Source organism: Peromyscus leucopus, chromosome 3, assembly GCF_004664715.2.
Source record: "Peromyscus leucopus breed LL Stock chromosome 3, UCI_PerLeu_2.1, whole genome shotgun sequence".
Classification (NCBI taxonomy): domain Eukaryota; kingdom Metazoa; phylum Chordata; class Mammalia; order Rodentia; family Cricetidae; genus Peromyscus; species Peromyscus leucopus.
The window spans coordinates 66,667,409-66,686,765 of NC_051065.1; the positions used below are offsets into that span (position 1 = coordinate 66,667,409).

At 43.3% G+C, this 19,357-nt stretch overlaps 1 protein-coding gene across 3 annotated transcripts in view; it reads right to left on the reverse strand.

Annotated features, from left to right (window-relative positions):
• Fam126a (family with sequence similarity 126 member A) overlaps positions 1–19,357 on the reverse strand; it is an 88,670-nt gene that overhangs the window by 12,321 nt on the left and 56,992 nt on the right. The window contains exons 11-12 of one of the 3 annotated variants that reach the window (XM_028864180.2): positions 16,526–16,821; positions 15,688–15,774 (exon numbers count right to left, since the gene is read on the reverse strand). The exons of 1 other annotated variant lie outside the window; for it this stretch is intronic. In XM_028864180.2, the coding sequence (XP_028720013.1) occupies positions 16,553–16,821 (269 nt within the window). In that variant the 3' untranslated portion in view covers positions 15,688–15,774; positions 16,526–16,552. Of the gene's footprint in view, positions 1–11,185; positions 15,775–16,525; positions 16,822–19,357 lie in introns of those variants that run through there. One more of the 3 variants, XM_028864179.2, reaches the window with a different exon arrangement.

Genomic DNA, 19,357 nt, shown 5'->3' on the forward strand with positions numbered 1-19,357 from the left:
CCTATAACTCCAGCTCCAGGGGATCTAAGACCTCAGTCTCTGCGGGCCACACCTGCACAGACACTCCAGCTCCAGGGGATCCAACACCTGGGTCTCTGCGGGCCACACCTGCACAGACACTCCAGCTCCAGGGGATCCAACACCTCGGTCTCCGCAGGCTACACCTGCACAGACACACATGCACACACACTGTGGTAGTTTAAATGAAAATGGCCCCCAAGGGGTTCACAGAGAGAAACATGATTTGACAGGATTAGGAGATGTGGCCTTCTTGGAGGAACAGTGTCACTGGGGTTGGGCTTTTTCGTTTTTCAATGTTCAATCCAGGCCCAGGCTCTCTCTCTCTGTCTTTCTGCTGCCTGCTGATCCAGATGTAGAACTCTTGACTCCTTCTCCAGCACCACGTCTGCCTGCATGCTGCCATGCTTCCCACCATGACGATAATGGACTGAATCTCTGAACTGTAAGCCAGTCCGAATTAAATGCTTTCTTTTATAAGAATTGCCTTGGTTATGGTGTCTCTTTACAGCAATGGAACACTGACTAAGATACACATAATTAAAAATAAAATAACCTTTTTTTAAAAAAAGTGTTCTCACTATTGGGGCAGGGGTTGTAGCAAGGGCAGATCTTGGAGGAGTTAAAGGAAGGAATAGAGGGTGAATATGATCAAAATATGTTGTATTGTTGTATGAACTTCTCAAAGAATTGAGAGAGAGAGAGCGAGCAGAAAAACATTAAATGAAGTTCATCAGACTAAAATAAAATAAACTCACATTAAATTTGAATGTATCTGAAAGCACGCAAAGTGTGGGTGAAATTAGAACTATATTCCGGTGTAGACAAAGAACTCTTCTTTGTTCTTTTAGCTGACTTACCAAGCCAAGTCCACAAAACTTCATACACGTACATGTGTGCGTGTTTCTGAGCCTGTAACCTCGAGCAGTGCAATGTGGCGGCAGTCACAGCACAGAGGGACGGCTTGGGTTAGGGTATGGCCTTAAAGAAATGACCCAGATAGAAACTCCAATCCACGAGAACAAGCCAAGGGCACAAGATGAGAAACAAGGGAGCCAAATAGAAGAAGAACTAAATATAAATTCATACCTTATAGACATTGTTTTTAAATCAGTAACACACACACAGTTACATGACTAACAATTCCGACAATGTTTTCTTGACTTTGTAGCGCATGAAAAGCAAAGTATGTATAACCACAAGAGCACGGAGAAGAGAAGACAGAGAATATGGGAGCAGTTTCCCCTCTCCATGGGGCCAGGCTAGTATACACGTGACGGTGGCTCTGATAGGCTAAAATGTATACGGTGATGTCCAGGGCAACCATTGAAACACAGACAGAAGCCCACAGCGGAGAGAGTCATTAAATAACTGTAAACACATAATAGGCAATGACCCCCCCTTTTTTTTTTAAGATTTACTATTTTTTTTTTTTGTTATATGTATGGGTGTTTTGCTGGCATGTGTATCTGTGTGCCATGTGCTTATAGTGCCCACAGAGGCTAGAAGAGAGCATTGGATCCCCTGGAACTAGAGTTACAGGTGGTTGTGAGCTTCCATGTGGGTGCTGGGAATTGAACTCAGGTCCTCTGGAAGAGCAGCCAGTGCTCTAACCACAGAGCTATCTCTCCAGTCCCAGACAACATTCATTTGAACGTGGAAGTAGTAAGGGACAAATGAAACAAAAAGACACGAGACTGGCAATGCTAAGTCCAACTGTATTAGTAATATTAAATATGAATTATTAATTCACCCAGAGGCGGAGACTGGCAGACTAGAAATGTAGCAGCATCCAGCTGCATGATCTTGACATGTTACACATTTCAGATTGAAAGACAAAAAAAAAAAAAAAAAAAAAAAATCAAGTTGAAAGCAAAAGCGTAGGAAGAGAAATGTCACACAGACAGCAAGCCTGGGGACCCCAGTGCTACACCGAGGCAGACGAAACAGGCTTTAAACGAAGGAGCGTTGGGGACAGCCACACCCGGCCACCAGGAGAGCAACATGCCAACGCCACTAGATGTCAAGACTCAAGAAAGATTTAGCGCCTTAGATTTCAGGCTGTAAGAGCTGTGAGAACACGCACTGTGTTGTTCTAAGAGTTTGTGAGACTTTTTACATGCGACCCAGGGAACTAAAGCTTCACCTTCTGAACTCTGGAGCGAACATTCGTCTCCTGCGAATTTACTGCTGCCATCACTGAGAGTGAGCTATTGAAGTCTGTTCTCATTGTCAGAGTTACCGCTTTCTCCCTTCAGCTCTGTCAGTTTTTACCGCATCTATTTTGAGACTTTTCTGTTAGGTCATGTGTTTTATAATTAATTGTCCTCTCTTCATAACAGATTGACCTTGATCTTTATCATTATAAAATATCTCCATCTGTGATAACATTTTATATTGCAGTTATTTATTTATTGTGTGTACACGTGTCTAGGCACACACCGTGGTGTATGTGTGGAGAGCAGAGGACAGCCTGCCGCCATCGATTCTCTCCTTCGCTCAGGTGGGTCTCAGGGAACAGACTCATCAGGATTGGCTGCAGCAGGAGCCTTCACCTGCTGTGCCCGCTCCCTGGCCCTATAGTGACATTCTTATTCGCTTTAAAGTACAATGGGAAAACGGCAGTATAGCACACTGACTCCTTTATGGTTTCTATTTGCATAGTATAACTCCTGGCAGATACAGTTTGGGGAAGAGGTGGTAAAGTAAAGGGGAACTGGAGCTTGCTGGCCAGTTAGTCTAGCCAATGAGCTCTAGGTTCAGTGAGAGACTCTGCCTCAAAATATAAGTTGGAGAGCAATAAAAGACATCCGAGACACCAGATGTCAACCTCTGGCCTCCATAGAGCACATGTGCATACACGTGAATATGCATACCTGTGTAACATACACACAAACACACACACGTGCACACATGGGTCTCACGACTCATTAATCAAACCTAGTTTTAAGTCCATCTCTGATAATACTAATAATTAATTGGCTTATCTGTGGACCCAATTTTTTGTCTTTAGATTTTCAATGAATGTATAAAATAGTATGTCTCTGTATGGCTTTTTCACATGTTCTTTTCTTTTTTTCCCAAGACAGGGTTTCTCTGTGTAGCCCTGGCTGTCCTGGAACTCACTCTGTAGCCAAGGCTGGCCTTGAACTCACAGAGATCCAACTGTCTCTGCCTCTCAAGTGCTGGGATTAAAGGTGCCACCAATGCTGCTCGGCCTTTCCACATATTCTTAGTTTCAGTCACCTCTCTCTCCCTCCTGTCCTCCCACCCCTTCCATTTAGACCCTCTGCCCCGAGTGTTCCACCTCCATCTCACCTCTCCTGTGGTCTACTATACCCCTCCCCAACTCAAACGGCCCCTTCCTGGCCTCATTCAGTGTTAAGCACACTACCCTAAACCCTGTAGCTAGGATCTGCCTATGAAGGAGAACAAGCAGCATTTGTCTTTCTGGAGCTGGGTTACTACACTTGGTATACTGTTCTCTAGACCCATCTATTTTCCTTCAAATCTCATAATTCTATGCTTGCTTATTGAAAAAAATTCCATGGTTTGTATTTCATTATCAGTTGATGGACAACTAGGCTGGCTCCATTTCCCAGATTGTGATCAGAGTCACAGTGAACATGTCTATGCAGGTATCTCTGAAGCAGGGATATGGAAATATGCCCAGGAGAGGTTGAGATGGTTCCTGTGGCTGTTTTAGCTTTTCTGGGAACTGATTTCCATGGTGTTGTCCAGTTTTGTTTTGATTTTGTACCAGGGTCTCAACATATAATCCAGGCTGACACGGGACTCACTTTGTAGCCCAGATCAGCCTCAGCTCTATATCCTCCTGAGTGTTGGGGTTACAGCTGTGTGCCAACATACCTGGCCCCAAGGGACTTATTTTCTTAAGGTGTGTGTACATGTGTATGTGTATGTAGGTGTACATGCGTGCGTGCATGCGTGTGTGTGTGTGTGTGTGTGTGTGTGTGTGTGTGTGTGTGTGTCTGTAGATCTCCACAGAGGCCAGAAGAGGGCATAGGACTCCCCCCCCCCCAGCTGGAGTTACAGGTGGTTGTGAGTCTCCTAATGTAGGTGTTGGGAACTGAACTCCAGTCCTCTGCAAGAGCACCAAGTGCTCTTAAACACTGAGCCTTCTCTCTTGCCCCCAAGGACTTTAAAAAAAAACTTCAGAAAATGAAACAAAAAAAATCATATTCTCCTGGAATTCTCCATGTGACCTCACTCAAATCTTATAACACAAACAGCTGGGACATCTGTGGATCAGCTGCTTTTTGGTTGTTTTGAGTCAGGGTCTGGATGTACAGCCTAGCATGGCCTGGAGCTTGGCATGCAGCCCAGGCTGGTCTAGAACTCTTGATTCTCCAGCCTCACCTCAACTTCTCAAATCCTGGGAATACAGCATACATCACCATGCCTGGCTATGTGAATCTGTTTTAATTCCATTTTCTCCTTCAACGATTCTCAGAATTTGTAATTCTCACATAATTCTAGAATTGTGTGTGACACATTTTATACCCAATTTCCTACAATGGGGAATCATGGTATTTCCTAGTGGGAGAAGAGAGTGGGGATGTGTAGGTCACATTAATCTAATCAATAATTCAGTTGGCTTGATTCAGGTTGCAACTTCATAAGGCTTAATTTACTCTGACCCATCTATTTCTAGGGTAAAGCTCTTTGGTGTTCTGCGGGCTTTTCTGTTGCTCTGTCGTGTGCTTTCGGTGCTGGGCCTTGAACCCAGGGCCTTACACATGAGGAACCTATGCCTTATCATCATGCTGTATCCGCAGGTCCAATCATACGCGAGCTTCTGAGTACACCTGCATCTTCCTCTTAAACACATACTCTTTGTTTTTGCCTGTCCAACAGCACAAACAATGAACATATCAAAACCAAACACTTGGCTCTGGTTTTCAGCCTCTCTCTTCTCTCTCTCTTCAGTCTCTCTCCTCTGAGCTGTTGATGAATACAGCACACATCCCCTTGAGGAGACAGCCATCAGGGCCAGACTCGCTTCCCTTTGTTTCCCTGAAATCTTTGCGCTCTCAAGTGCTGGCTGGTGTGGAGGTCTTTCATTTGTGTCTGGTTTTGTGTGTTGTTGCCATACTATGTTTGCTTCTCAGATGCTTAGCAGAGACTCTTTCCAGGAGTCTTTTGCCCTAATTTGTGTCAACAAGTGGCCAATTCTAAAAGGAAGAGACAGCTGTGGAATATTAGTCCCTTTCAGACTATCTTCTGAACAGGGAGACACCCCCCCCATCTCACACCTGCTCCGCAGTCAGTGACTCACAAAAGGATTCCAAGGGCTCAGCTCACAATTGTGTTCATGGCTACGATGTGTTACAGCAAAGGGACGGGAAGCAAGGTCCACAAAGGGAAGAAGATGCGCAGGGTCAGATCTGGCGGAAACAAGGACTGAGCTTCCTTCCCCTAGGGGACAACCCCGTGTACTTGATTCAGCCACACTGACTTGTGCCCAGCTAAGGACGCTCATTAGACACTTACTGTCCAAAGTCTGGGTTATGGCTGGCGCACAGACCACAATTCCGTACCCCCGAAGAGGGCATTCAGCATAAACCGCATTGCTGAGCATAAGCGGTCTGCACAGAGTAGGGGAGGTGGAGCATTTTAGAAAGAAAGCTAAGTTCCCAGACCAGGACCAAAGCCCAACTTAAAGTTCTTCCATAGCTTCACACTCGGGCGGCAAGCAATTTTATCCAGTGCTGTTTCTTTCCCTAAGTGTTGCATCGCTATAAAACCTCGGGTTGTCTACACATTGACTTGGAGAAGTCGTAAAGCGGTTAAGTTCAAGATGACGGGCTGCTTGCTCCTCTGGGGGAGATGGTTATTATCAGGCAGCTAGAGGGGTACTTGACCATGGTTTCAAGACTTGAGATGATCTGGGGAGGGGGGTGGCACAGTCCTGCTTTGCAGATATCACTGATTCTGAGCTCATCATCCTCCTGCCTCAACCTCTGAGTGCTGAGTTCTCCGCTCATGTGTCTGTGGAAGAGTTGTACTTTCACTCCTATGGTGGAGACTTTTAAGTTCCTAACCCAAGGCACAAACATTTTCTCAGCCTTCTCTCATGACTTAGCAGTCACGGCCACCGAGTTTTAGCTTCCTGAAGCAGTAAGATGAGCAGAAAGTAAGCCCATGCCTTAAGTGTTTCTTCTAGTATCAGCCAGCATCCCTAGGAAATAAATTGGTTTTAAAACTTTTTGTTGGGCCGGTGAGATGTGAGTGGGTCAAGGCATCTGCTTCCAAGTCTGAGCTGAATTTGATCCTCAGGACTCACATGGTAGAAGAGAATCAACTCCTGAACAGTGTCCTCTGACCTCCACAAGAGTGTGTGACACCCATGGGTGTGCGTGTGCATGAGCGCATGCACACACACACTAAATTAATAAATAAACGTAGAAAGTCTTTCCCTAAGTTCTTATTTATTATCTAAGTGGAAATTTGATGTTAATTACTCCCTTTTCCATTGTCAACTTGATGCGATTAAGAATCGCCATGGAAACACACTTCTGAGTGTGTCTGCGAAGGTGTCTCTATAAAGCCTGAACTGAGGAGGGAGGGCTCCCCCTGCCTGTGTGTGGCACCGCTCCTTTGGCTGGGGTGTCAGACTGAACAACAGAGGGAAGTGCGCTGAACCCCAGCGTTCATCTTCTCCTTCCCGGCTGCAGATGCCGTGTGACCCCCACCCCCCATGCCTGCTGCACACACTGGAGTCAGCGTCAACCATTCCTTCCTCAAGTCGTCTTTGCTGGGTGCTCTGTCACAGCAGTGAGAGCAGAGTCACAGCCTGTTGTGCTGTTCCTAGAAGTGGAACGCCGACTCTCCCCGAACACTTAAGGTGAGGTTCTTCAGGAGCCTTTGGGGAGAATCAAGATGGTAAACAGGGCATCGAGTATTGTACATAGAAGCCACGGTACTCGGGGTACATGGTACACTAACTCCAGACTCAGAGGGATGACTCGTTCTGGGAGGACGGCCGCTGTCTCTCCTTGAGAGGCTGGCATTGACGGGAGGAGTCCCATCTTGCTGACACCTGTGCACAGCCTCGAACCGGTGTAGCCGGTGGCCCTCCCTCATGGCTGTCTGCTGACTGAACAGGGATCCCAAAGAGCACTATGGACACCCACCCACCCTCAGCTTGATTATGTGTTCGTTAAGGGCCTCCTTCACAATGGGGCCTGTGCCTAGCGTTTATGTGGCAAACAGTTATTCTCAGAAGATGAGCCCATTTTAAGAAGTTCAATCATACCTCTAGCTCCAAAATTTCCTGTTGCTTCCATGTCCCCAAGCCCCTGGATGGGCGTAGAGGGTGCAGATCTGCACCTCAGGACGACCCCTGAGCAGACAAGAGCCCGGCCTGCATTCCTCACCCGCCTGCTGGCCTCCAGCACCACCTCTGAAGGGGATTTGTACCACGGTGTCGTCCAGCCCATTCCAGCACGATGAGCACTGCTTGTACACTTTGTCCTCTTTGGTGAACTCAAAGTGCGCTATTTCCCCTGCACGTGCTGCTCACGGCTCGCTTTCTGGCTGGTTCTCTCCTTTCAAAGGTCTTACGAATGTCAACTTGACGGGTGTAAAAGTAAAAGGCGCAGGGAAAGAAGTAATTATTGAAACAGGATTCTGAGCCAGTGTGGGATTACAATAAAAAGGGAGATTGGCCTATACGGCAGGGGGTTCACTTTTCCCTGGAAAGAGAGAAGAGACTGTGATGGACAACTGTGTGACTCCGTGGGAGGGTCAGGAGGAGAAAGGTGCTGGTTAGACAGCGGGGAAGAGTGCGGGGAGCACCCTGAAGAGTGCGGGGAGCACCCTGACGGCTGGGGCATCACACAGCAGTGGACCCCGCTACAGCCACTGCGGGGGAGGCAAGGAGTGTGTGAGGTGGAAGACAGGCCTTGCCTATTTTGTCGTCTCATTATCACTCAAGGGCACCAGATACACAGGAGAGAACACCGTGGTAGAAAACAAACCAAAAAGTTAATGCCAAACACCAGCAGAGACAAATCATCCCAGTCCATTAGAGCTGAGAAAAAAGAAACATGATGTCAGCATTTGCAACATAGTTAGGCAGATACGTGCCTAAGAATCACAGCAATCACATTTTACAGTCTTCTCCGTGCAGATGAACAGGAGGGAACTGGTTTCCTGACCTCCCTTGAATGCATGAGAAGCAATGTGTTTCTGCCACCTTCCTGGACTAGAGTCGGAGTCCATCTAGGAAAGCGCATCTTACTCTATTGTGCAGTATGTACTAAAGCCTCACTAGGGAAAACAGAACCACAACACAATGCCATGACCGTACCAGAGCAACCAGTTAGACCCAAGGGCTGTTAGGGTCAAGGCGCTTCAGACGAGACTGTGGAGATCTTCAGGGTAACCCTGAGAAGTCAGTAAAGACACATGGATACACTCTGCCCACACACTGACTTATCACCCTTGTAAAGAGCAATAATTCAAGCTCATGAACTCTAGCTACAATGGGCAGTGTCAGAATGCCCGTATCAAGCTGGCTTAGTTATTGATTCTAGGAAATCCGTGTCCAGGAAAGAGTAGAATGTAAACGAATGAAGTAAACAAATGCACCAACACCTCCATTTCTCTTTCTTTGCACTCAACAGATTGGAAATAATAATCTACAATCCTAGCGGCTGCTTCTCAGTGGTTGACTCAGCAAGGCTCTTTATGACCCTCCCCCCACCACCACCATGAATTCTAACTATTAACTCTTCCAAACCCAACCCTTCCCTCATGAGAGATGCTCATTTGCACACAGATCCCAAGTTCTGCAAGTCCCTTACTCTATGCTGCACATGCAGTGAGAGATGCCAAGGTGACCTTCCGTGTAGTAAGTTCTATTTAGTTTTGCTTTGTTGACAAGTCATCTGAAGTTAAACAGTAGCAAAGACGTTTTAAAAGAGACTGTTGACTTAATGGGTATGTACTCTCGTACAGGAAATAGTCTTTTTTTTAAATGTCAGAACAGTTTATCTTTCACTACAGGTCTCTGTCAGTGATATCACTGACAACCAATCATAGGGAAGCCCCACTGAAAACACCAGATCCTTTCGAGAAGTCTTTTCTAACAACAATGCACCATCAAATACTTAATCCACTGATGGTGACTGGGCCAAACTTTGTGTTAAATTGAGGAACTTAATAGAAGTACAGGTTTTCAGCTTTCACACATAGTGATTCACACATATGATTCTTAGAAACTAGCACAAATCCCAAGAATCTCCATTTTTAAAGCATCAGTTTTTCACAATGTAGGTTGTCATTAAGAACTTATTTATGTGTGTGTGTGTGTGTGTGTGTGTGTGTGTGTGTGTGTGTGTGTGTGTGGTTATCTGTATGAGTATATGCTATATGTGTTTGGGTGTCCACAGGGGCCAGAAGAAGGCATCGGATCCCTTGGAACTGGAGTTAGTTGAGCCACCAGATGTAGGTGCTGGGAATTGAACTCAGGTCCTCTGGAAGACCAGCAAGCACTCTTAACTGCTGATTCATTTCTTGAGCCCCAAGCCTGTCTTTAGACCACATTTTGACAAATAATGTGCTTCCTGGGTATCAACAAACACATATGCATGCTGTGTTTATGTATATATTATATATAACATACATGGTATATAGTATATGTAATATTCACACCTTAACTATTCAAATATAATGAAATGGGCTCATGCTGTATACAACATATACAGACCCACATTTTTAATGACTACATCATATTCCACTATATATACTAATTGAGACATTCAAAGTCCTGACTTTTTTTCCTATTATAAACAATGCTACAATGAATACATTTATACATTTGTGTCAAATTTAATGCAAAACAGAGTTGAATAGACATAGGGTAGGATTACTAGGCCAAAGGGCATGGGTAAAGACTCTGCTGAATTGCTCACTAATCCATTTGTAGCAATTTATATTCCCACCAATTGTCTCAGACACTAAGGATTTCTCCAGATAAATACAAATACCAGTTCCAATCTTTATCAATCTGAACAGCTAAGGAACCATTTATTTTAATTTTAATTAGCATATTTTTAATATAGTAATAATGAGCATTCTGATTACCAATGAAACACAATTATCTCATTTTCTACAAAATACAGCATCATTTAGTTTCCTGAAAGTTTTATTTTACGATGGACTAAATGAACTTAAATACGCGTCGTTTGGCAGGATGTGGGATCCTTTTACTAATCAATAACAAAGAGCTGCCTATGTTTAAAGCTGGGCATGGCCATAGCACTTGGTGACCTTGGGCAAAGCACCCGCTCCCTGAAAGTTTCAGTTTCCTCTTTTGTAAAATGGGGTGCTTCTCACTTTTAAAGATTGTTTTGAGTACTTAAGTGACGAGTCAGTTGTTACGACCACGATAATTCAAGAGAAATTATGGAATGACTAGCTATTTACAGTCCTTATTAATGATTATAAAACAGGTATGCAGCTATTAACAAAGCTATATGTCAGGGCCTCTGCTGTTACCAGAAGAGTGCACGTCTCACAAGGGACTGCCAGGAGTCCTTAAACTGGCAGGTGCTGGTTCCACAAGTCGTCTTCTCAGAGTAGCTAAGGAAGTATTTCCTGACCTATTCCTTAGGTCAGCTGGAATTACTCACATAAATAATCAACCGCCCACTAGAATGGTTCCTTTTGAACGGGGTTTGTTTCAGTATACACAATGCAGAACAAGGAATGCCACTGTGATCTCCTGCAGCCAAGAAATGAAATACTGTGATGTATCCTACTGTCCGGAAGCTGGCAGCCACCCAACTCTGCTCTGCCCTCCACACCTGAAGGCCTGTGCTCAGGTCTAGAGGCAACCCTCAGCACCCAGAGAGAAACTCATTAAAGTTACAGGCAATCCTATCCACTTTGCCCATGCCTCTGGCTAACGAATCAGCCACTGCTTCAAGCCCTCCCCCCCCCAGCTCATCTCTGGATGGACACTAATGAGTTCCCCAGTTCCTGGCCCTGAGGCATAAAGCCAGGAGTGAGACTCCTCAGACAGCTAACCCCAACAGCTCCCAGTGGCTCGGCTCACCCAGACTTACTTCTGTCCCGCCCACCGCGAAGCTCACATACTTTTATAGCAGTTTTTAATGAATAAAATGACCTAGAAAAATATTTTTTAGTTTTTATTGCAATAAAACAAGGGGAAACACAATGTATAAAGTACTGCATATGGAGAACATTTATACAAATGTACAAAACTTCAAAAACTCAACTCCAGTTTATTTCATACCTTAAAAACATGGAAAGCACATAAAAATATCCAAAGTCATGTTTATTCTTAGGAATGTAAACTCTAGGAATACAATGACAAGTATATCTTATCTGTAAGAAAGGCTTAGCATTATCACATGATCAGAAGTAAAGGTCAGAGGCACAGTCAGCTCCAACAAAGAGACAGTATGGGGACAAGAAAAACTACACCTCACAATTGAGACCCATGTTCACTAACACTCCACCGTACAACACAAAACCATCTTCAAATTGTTCACTCTTAGTCTTTTTGGAAATGTGCAAGTTACAGCGTACAGAAGCTCGCACACTGGCATGCGCACTCTGGTAAGCCGTCAACGGTGTCAAGCACACATCTCAATTCCGCAATGTGTCAGCGCTCGGCAGCAAACCTACACGTGTAAACTTGTGCTCACTAAAGGACTGGGGTTTTAGCCTTCCCTCAGGGACTGGGAAGACACTATTGTACATGAATTTCTATCTACAATGCCTTAGAACCCAACACGGTGTCTTTCTAACTATCGTTCTGTTACAACACTTAACATATGCTTCCTTAATGTGCTTTCCTTTATGGACCTGTAATGTGTCTGGAGACCTAAACATTAAGCTGCCTTACTTCAACTCTTTGCTTACAATCATGTTCCAGAGTAAACACTTTACTCCATAATTTACCATTCAACATTTTAATTGTGATTTTCCAAAACAGGAAGAAATCCCTTTAAACTGGGATCCTTTTCAGCTATTTTGACTTAAAGATGTATTTCCCTTTAATTCAACTTTTAACAACTGAGTTTTATTTGCAGAGTGGTTGCTTTACAATGGAAAGGGTAATGAAATACTGCCTTTTCAAAACAAACAAGTTAGGGAATTCCTGCTCTTGATGCTACAGAGATGGGAAAGTTCAGGCATCGTTTCAGTGACCCCCAGGTGCTCTCCTGAGGCTCCTGGAGAAGGAAGGGAGGCCCCCGGAGCAGCGGGACTCTTGGAAAAGTCTACTTTGCTTCTCTCTTAACTTGGATTTCAGAGGCTAATGCTGGGCACAGCTTCACAGGAATGCCCAGGCAGCACAGCTTTAAGAATGCAAGGGTCAGGTTAATTCAAGAACCCAATCTTAGATCTGAACTATGGGGTACTGGACCCCAGTTTTGTGTGGAATCCTCTTAGTAAAAGCTGTTATTCTGGATCCACAAGATGTCTACACTTAACATCTGTATAGGAAAATGACTCACAAATCCACCCAACCTTTCACATTTGAAAGATGAGTACGGAAAGAGTCGTGAGTATTAATAACAATTGTTGCCATAGTTAATATCATCCGACTTTTACAACTGTTATAAAAAGCTTTCAATGTACACAATCCTTATTTGAAATAGTATCAAAAGTAGTATAAAAGAATTTATTGTTAACATAACTCCACACTCCAGAGAACCAATTGGTGTAAATCATTTGCAGCAAAAAATCTGACTCACTGCATGGTGTAAGCTGTTACAGATTTTATAAAGAGAATGAACACATGCAAATACACTGTGCGTCATATAACATTTCAAGAACAAAGGCAGGGCCTGTCCTACTTAAAACCTGCAGGCTCTGGTTTCATTCACAATCAATAAGAGAAACAGAAGATGCTACAGTTTTATTACAGAATAAGTGAGGACTAGGAACTTAAGAATGAGAGAGGGTATAACAAGTCATGTGCCGATGTTATTAAAAGTTAATTAGCCGTCAAAAACAATGATGATTATGACAATCTAGTGTCTAATATCTGTGCTTGAGGGCTGGGAGACCACTGAGCCTCCTACACATTAGACAAGTAATTAGCACTCTGAAACTGTCTTCACAAAGATGAATGCATCACTAGGGGCCTTGCTAAAATGCCAGTTTTCATTTACTAGGTCTGCCCCTAAAATTGTGAAGTTTTATTAAAATACCAGGCAATACCAATGGTTTTTGAATCACATGAGTAGCAAATGTCTTCAACAATATCAAAATGAGGTTTCATTATGGTAGCTGAACATTATCCTGACCTCTCATTTATGCCAGATAATGTTTCTTTGAACTTATTCTATGCTGAGGCAAGCACCTCAACTTGCCTAATGACAATCTTTTCAATTTCTTCTTAATATTATCAATACTGCTAGTAACTAGGCGTAAGAAAAATTCTTTGTTAAAGAATTACAAAAAGACAACAGGAAATTCACAGTGACATTTGACAAACATTTTCAACTCTACACAAGATTACTACTAAATCATTCCACTATTAATTTTACTGTCTACTTACAACACTTGAGGACAGTTTAAGCCAACAGTTCATTCTATTACTGAAACTAAAATGGTATACTCATTTATGCTAAGAAGCACAGGTCTTGGATAATTAGGCTTAACCTGGTAGGGAAGCATGTAAAACTGTGTCTCAGCTGTAAATGTTTCACACTCTACAACATGTGCAGTTTTGTCCTCTATATGAGCTGGACCCATGCAGGTTCAAAAGGGAAACACAAGCATGTTCTTGTGATCCCAGCTAGGGACCATGAATAAGGAGACCTTGATGGACCGAGAGTCAATGAAACCAAGAAGAGGTCAGCTTCCCAGGTCTTTCCCACTGCCCTTGCTTCCTCTCACTCCAATCTCTACTCGAACACACCAGCCTCATAGGTGCTTCAGCCAACCAAACAGACCACCGCAGGCACTAAGCTTTTGAGTCCACAGAATTCACAGAGGTCACCAAGTTCACAGAGTTCTCGAGAGCTACATTTGGTTAGCTTCTGCCTTATCACCTTCCTTAGTACAGGCGTTTGATTGGCAGGATGGGTGTGTAACTGAATTATTCTTTCTACATAACAAGAACACTTAAAGCTCACAAACAAGAAGCACATTCGTCTTTTCTTATGTTAAATTTAACAAGACAAACACAAGCAATCCTAAGTTAAAAATGCACAAGTGTCCTTTGTCCATATTCACTAGCTTCGTTTTCTTTTATCACATTCTGTAGATGAAAAATTATCTAGTTTCCTTCATTTGTAGACAATTCACTATTAAACGCTTGATACTGGTGTCTTGGGAGCTGTGTTGCCAGATTTACAGTGGTTTCCAGGAAGTCTTCTGGGATGCGAGTTCTGAACTCCAAAATACAAACTAACAAGGCCTTCCAAAGTCGAGCAGCAGAGTCAAGCAGCTTTATGGCTGGTTACACTTTAGAAACCGGAAGGGCCCTTCACGGTGGAATCCAGATCAAACACTTGACAACGTTACCTACCAGCAATCTCAGTTCGCTGTTTAACGTTCTAAGGACACCAACAGCAATCCCCCCACCTTCCCTTCGCAACTGTCCTGCCCATCACTCACAGTGTGTGAGGCACCTGTCCTCACTTAAGGGAGACTGCTCGCAGAGCTCACGTGGCACTTGGCATCCCCAGTGCTCCAGGGCTCTGTCCCCTCACACGCCTGTTTGTCACCGTGGCTTCATGGACTCGCTCCTCTGTCCAGGCTCTGCAGCCGCGTCCTCTCACACACAGAGTCTCATGACTTCTCAGGGCAAATACTCAGACACTAAAATATGAGGTATTAAAAACGACCTCACCGAGGATGGAACCAACTCAGACAACTGCAAAAACGGATCGTCACACTGACAATCTTAGAGCAACAGTAACAAACAACAGGAAGGAGGAAGAAAAGAATAGAGAACTCAATCAAGGGGCGAAGGGTACCCAAGAAATAACAAGCCCATATCTCAGCTTACTGCAAACTAGACATTGTTCCCTTCATAGTCCAAGGAGCCTTCAGAAGTCAAGACACAGGCCCCCCCCACCAGGAGCAGGCATGAAGTACTCGGGACTTTCATAAAGGAGCAAAGCCATATTCGGGCTTCCCTGCTTATCGGAGAGAAAGAAGTTACAAGTTAATCTGCAGACAGAGTGATGCTAATACTGGGAGGTCCCTGCCGACCGGCCTGGTGCTTCATCGCAAGCTCAGTCCTTTCTGACACGTAAGTAAGCTTTTCTTCTTGGAGACTACAAGCAGAAAATCTATGGGCATCTGCCCCAGAAACACAGCCAACGGCAGGAGAGGGGCTGCGTGGGACTGGGACGCCACTGACCTGTTCAAAGGATTTACTAAACACAGTGGCTGCAGTCTTGGCCAAGCCTTGGCTGCTGGGCTTGGGCAGGGACTGGCTGGAGGTCAAGGTCAGTCTCTTCAGAGAGAGAAGCTCAAGGTTCTCGCTCTGGGCTCTCTGGGTTTGCTTGCGAGCAAAGTGGTCTCTGCAAGACTCCCCTGCCGTTTCTCTCTCTCTTGCTCCCGCTCTGCTTCCTCCTGACCGTCTCTGGTTCTTCCCTACACTTGTCTTGTTACTACAGTTGTGACTACTGTTTGATAGACCCGACTGGCTGGTGCTAGACGCAGCCCTGGAATAAAATCCCTCGTCAACTTCAGTTATGTCCGTCAGTTCTTCTTGACCTGTTAATTCTGTTTCTCCTAAACAAAGAAATGACAAAGAGGAATTAACTTAAGTATCTTAAGCAACTTTTAAGAGTAATACCAAATCAATTACATTTAAATCAATACCTTAGCAGAATTTCTTAAAGCAATAGATTATAGACAAAATCAAAGGATAAATTGAAACATTTTTATAAATGTCAAAAAAAGCAGTTCATTGGAATTAAATGACAGTGATTTAAAGAATATTAATCCAAAAGCATGCTATAAACTATCCCCCACTACGTTTTTAGAAAGAATTCTCCTATTATGCATGCAAAGAGCAGAAGCAATTAGAAAAACCATCAGATGTTATAAACTAGGGGTGACCTCTCTCTCATAGCTCCTACCAAGGAACTTCAGTTAAAACAGAATAGTTAAAGAGGTTTTTCTTTTTTTAAAGGTTGTATTCTCCATTCCAGATATTCAAAGATTTAAAAAAAACATATATATACATTGTAAATATCACAAGTTCAAAACTTGTTAAAATTTTATATACATTACCCTTCATATAAAAGATGAGAAAAATCACTTTAGTTCCAAAACTTAAGCAGAAAATTACTTCAGAAGCAATTTTCTGCCTCAGTTTCTCTAACAAATTCCTCAAAGACCACATAAGGGTGATCATTCCAAAGAGCATTGAAAGTCATTGAGAAATTACGATGCATAATTCATGCACTTTATTAGATGGCATGCAAATCGTCTGTGACTGTGCAACTTAGCATGCACCAGTGCCCTTGCCTCAAGATACCTTGGGGTGTGGCTATAAAGTGCTCTGCTAAAACTGCACTCTGCCAGCTGTGGCCATTCCATCCTCCATCATTTTTCTTACAGATTTCTGCCTCCTGAGCTCAGGCAAGCCTTTGCTCTCACTTCTAGGGTCTGTGGCTGTCTCCTGCAAGCCCTGCATATGCTGGGCATCAATGTCTCCTAGCGCTCTGCCTTTTTCCCCATTTCCGGGTCTCTCTCCGGACACATTTGTGACACTAATCTCAGGAATGACAAGGATGCCCACTTCAGTAGCATCATTATTGCTGTCAGGTTGCTCTAGAATCGAAGATGATAAGACAAAAATGATGGCTGAAGACAGAACAAAAGAAAATGCAAAACAAAACCAAACCCACACAACTGGATGATTGAATGTTATGACACTGTGATTCCATGATTTACAATCCTGGGACAATGCAGGAGACAACAGGACCAGGCTCTTTAAAAGTCCGCAGAGCATCAGTTCAGGGGTTGTATTTTTTCACACATATTTCACATGGAATATGAAACACATTTTTTAACAAACAAAAATACAATTCTTAAAAAACAAAACATTGTGACCAACTGAATGTATGCAAACTTTAGGTAGATGCCCCAAATTATACAGGCAAATACTCTGGCTCTTGCCAACAATGGTAACCAAAGCACGTAGAGAAGTCCCCTTTGTATAAGTCACATCTTATTTTTTATTAGACTACATTAAGCTGGACTAGACTATGGTATTGAGGGAAATGCGTATTCAATCATGTCATCCTGATTAGGAATCTACAGTCTAGCTGCTGTCTCTCACACTCAGTATCTTATACATCAGTCAACACTGATGTGCGGAAGGCAGAATTAAACAGTCTATTTCTTCAGATTCATATGAGTCCACGCATTTTGATCAGCTTGTAACAGTCCATTACTACAATGGAGAAAAATGAAATAGATATGGAAAAACAAACTGGCTCTCAGTACCTTATTCTGAAAACAGCCCCTGTAGTTCAGACAAATGGACAAAACTCATAGCCGTGAATATCAATAAAGATGACTTTATTTTGTGCCTTAAATCTAAAAGGTTTTAAGGCTCTCAAATAAACGTCTGCAATAAGTGGTAAAAATAATATAAATATGTAAAAAATTGGACCAGTGGTGAAATTTAAACTCCATAACAACATAAGACAACACCACCAAAACCAAAAGCAGAAGCAGTATACACTCTTTACAAATGTAGCACACAAACCTGTTTGAGAAAAATAACTGTTTTCAAAACGTTTTCAGAGACAGGCTCATCAACCCTACTGATTGTGTCAAGTCGGAAGCTGCGTATAGTGAAGGAGCAGAGGCCACAGCTGCACAGATCGAAGGGGGCCTAGCTTTGCTGCGTAAGAACAGCAGGCATCTTTGAGCAGCATGGATGCCTGTTTTCACCCCAAGCAACCTGAGTCACAGGCAGCAGGAGGTAGGATGGGCGGGCACTCCAAGTTTTGAGTTCCCAGCTGACTAACGTGCAGCTGAGCTTGGAAATTAATGCTTTGATTCCTTCGTATTTTGAAAATGGTTTGACCACCACATTTGCCACAGGGAACATTCCTGCGCATCTCCTCAAAGCTTCTGTTGTCCTGTGGCCATGACCATGAGCGGATACAATTACTTCTCCTTAACTGGTGCTTCCCACCCGTGGCCGAGGTTCCCCACACCACGTTTCTCATTCTCAGGTAGGCTCAAGGACGTGAGGTCCCAGTGCCCTGCTGCTCCTGTGTGTAAACTTCCCAGTCAAACCTATTCCCAGTTGCTAACAGCTATAATAAAAAGTAAGGGCAAATAATTCCTATTGAGGTACATGCCAGAGGTCATGGCAACACAGAGTAAAATCACCATGGCCCTGCTGGGTGGCAGCCAAGACTTGTTCATTTACATTTGCAGAAGCCACTTCAAAAAGAAACATTATAGGGACCTCCAGTCCAAAAGGCAAATAAAAAATGCTGGCAGTTACCCAGGCATAAAAAAAAAAAGAAGTAATACTTAGTTTTATAAAAATTTAAAAGCTACACATAGGCATTCTAATAGAATAAGGGACACTCAGTGGCACTGTTCTTTTTTTTTTTTTTTTAGCACATTCTCAGATATTACTCTAATATATTCTCAAAACATTATGATAGTGAGACTCTGAAGGAGGCTGTTTAATCCCCATTTGCATAAGAGGAAACTGAAGTTTGGAAAGTATACAACTGTTTAAAGGAGGAGGCTAAGAAAGAGACTTCTGGTTTCAAATGTCCATCCACACATCTAGTGAACTCTAAGTCAATTTGTTAGAATCGACTTGATTCAACGTTCTCTGCCATCTCCCAACAATGTTTGATTTATTTGGATTCTTGGTCATTTCAAAGAAGGCAAATGATTTACTTTGGCTGAACAAGAGCCACAGCAAATACACTCTAGAAGAATACACAAGGAATTAATAAACTCTAGATCAGTTTACTTTTATTTTTAATTGGTTGTATTTGTGAAAATATGCTGATGGAAGTTAATGGTTTAAAAAGGCGATTCACTGGTGGCAATTTGCAGGGGAACTGAGAAATAGAGAGAAGAATACTTATAAAGCAGCACAGGCATGGAACCGTTAGTCACAATCAAGACAGCAGTCGGGGCTGAGCAGATGTAAAATCATGAAATTAAATGGCATTGAAAAGAGGACTGAATGCTTTCCTGTAACAACAAACTGGTTAAATGATATGTGTGGTTGCTCTAAAGGTAACCAGGATGTCTTAACTACTCATTAAATTCATAAAAAGAAGAGCATGTTATTTTGGACAGAGCAAGAAAGGCAAGATTA